Source organism: Microtus ochrogaster, linkage group LG2, assembly GCF_000317375.1.
Source record: "Microtus ochrogaster isolate Prairie Vole_2 linkage group LG2, MicOch1.0, whole genome shotgun sequence".
NCBI classification, from domain to species: domain Eukaryota; kingdom Metazoa; phylum Chordata; class Mammalia; order Rodentia; family Cricetidae; genus Microtus; species Microtus ochrogaster.
In genome coordinates, this window is record NC_022028.1 from 25586214 (window position 1) to 25588115 (window position 1902).

Genomic DNA, 1902 nt, shown 5'->3' on the forward strand with positions numbered 1-1902 from the left:
TGGCTTCCAGAGAATAAGAAAACAGCTGGTCGAAATGGCCACCGAGGAGCCAGTTGATCTTTAACAAGATGTCCCGAGATGAGATTGGCCTCAGTTCATTCACTCAGTGAGTGGATGATTGTAGCATGATCAAGGACATGTACATGTCTTTGAGCCATCAAGTGACAATGTTCAGGCTTGGCCCTCAGTAAGTGTCTGGTAGCAGTGGCTGTTCTCTGTAGCTCCCCTGTTTATAGAAGGAATCACAGAGGGTGCAGAGTGAGGCTCATGTCATCCCCATGCTAGGAATGTTTAGATGGCGGTAAAGATGATAATATAAGATGGTAATCTATGACAGGCAAAGGAAGCAATCCAAATGAGCTCTGCAGACGTTCATAGGTGTAAACATAAGTAAAATGGCTGAGTATTGAAGGTCACTCAACCGGGAACTCTCCACGCCCTTGGCTCTCTAAAGTTAATCGTGGACAGTCCCATGCAGACTTAAGATGATCCCGGATGCGAGACAAATGCAGGTAGCGGCAGGGATGTGCTGCAGGATGGGTCATACTGGTCCAGACGGGCCCTCTCTCTGTTCTCTTTCCTTCAGTGGTATTTGTATACATCCTCCTTGGCACAGCCATGGCGCTGGTGGGCATTCTGGTCTCGGCTGCCTTTCTCTACTGGTACTGGATTGAGATCGTCCTGCTGTGCCGAGCCTACCGGAGCAAGGACGAGACTCTGAAGGGTAAGATCACCTAACATGCTGTTCCCTGTCTTAGTGTCAAGACATGTTACTTCCTACCTACCAGCGTTCTTTTCTTGGCGTTGTCTTTGGTCTGGTTTCAGCCTCCTGCTGACCCGAGCAGCCTGTTAGAGAGGAAGTCAAAGGGAGCTAATGCCTGATGCATGGGGCTTCTTATCACTCAGGTTTGAGATCTTCTTCTAAGAAGAAACAGTTCTAGTTCACTCTTCTTACCAGGAACCTTACAGAAAGCATTTGTGGGATTCATGGGACTTGAAGGTATTCTCGCTGCTAACCGATCTGAGGCAGTACAGCAAGTGACAGCTCTGTGTCTTAGGTGTCTCATCCATAAAACGGGACTGTTACAGCAGCAGGCAGAGGATAGTGTGTGAGCTCACTGAGATTAGCCATGACACCATGGTGTATGAACACTCAGTGTGGTCGGCGTCGGGTATCCCTTGAGGACTGGAGCTCAAGCCTTGACTGGGAGTTGACCACTGTCATTCTCCTGCAACTAAGGATGAAATGTGAGCTTCAGATCAGAAAACCAGAAACAGCTGTATCTCAGTTAGTCTTAGATCTGTGTAGTATGGCTTTAGGAAATCCCATCACCTGGGTTATCATCATGTGGAAAGAAGACATTCCAGGCCAGGTATTTGTCCCAAATAATTGGGAAGTTGCACAAAATACAAGTCCCATTATTACTGAGGAAGCTTCTGTCCATTTGTGCACAAGCCATGATCACAATACTCTCCAGTGTCACACGGGACCAGAATACTGCTCTAATTTCTGCTGGTCCCAGAAAACCTTGGGTCGGTGTGTTTACAGTTTCAGTGAATGATTCTGCTGCCTGGAGCAGAAATACTTCCTGCTGGGTGTTAGACAAAGACAACTCTCACATTGGCAGGCTCCTCCAGAGGCCAGGGGCTTCTACAGGAGGAAGTAACATCCCCCAGAAAGGGAAGTTAGAAAAAAAAGGTGCCAGGTTCAACCCCTGACAACACAAAACAGAATCACCTAGAATCAAACTAAGAAAAAAGGAGGAAAAGTATATATGTCGTCAAAGTTCTCTTTAGATTAATTATTGATGATATTCTTTGAAATTCTTACACAAAGAATGTTTTCAGAATTTTTGTTTGTTTAGTTATCCTCCTTATTGGAATGGAACAAACATCTAACCA

General features: G+C 46.0%; 1 protein-coding gene across 1 annotated transcript in view; it reads left to right on the forward strand.

Annotated features, from left to right (window-relative positions):
• Il18rap (interleukin 18 receptor accessory protein) overlaps positions 1–1902 on the forward strand; it is a 23870-nt gene that overhangs the window by 18074 nt on the left and 3894 nt on the right. Inside the window, exon 8 of the mRNA XM_005359990.2 lies at positions 587–724. Coding sequence (XP_005360047.1) covers positions 587–724 — 138 coding nt within the window. The remainder of the gene's footprint in view (positions 1–586; positions 725–1902) is intronic.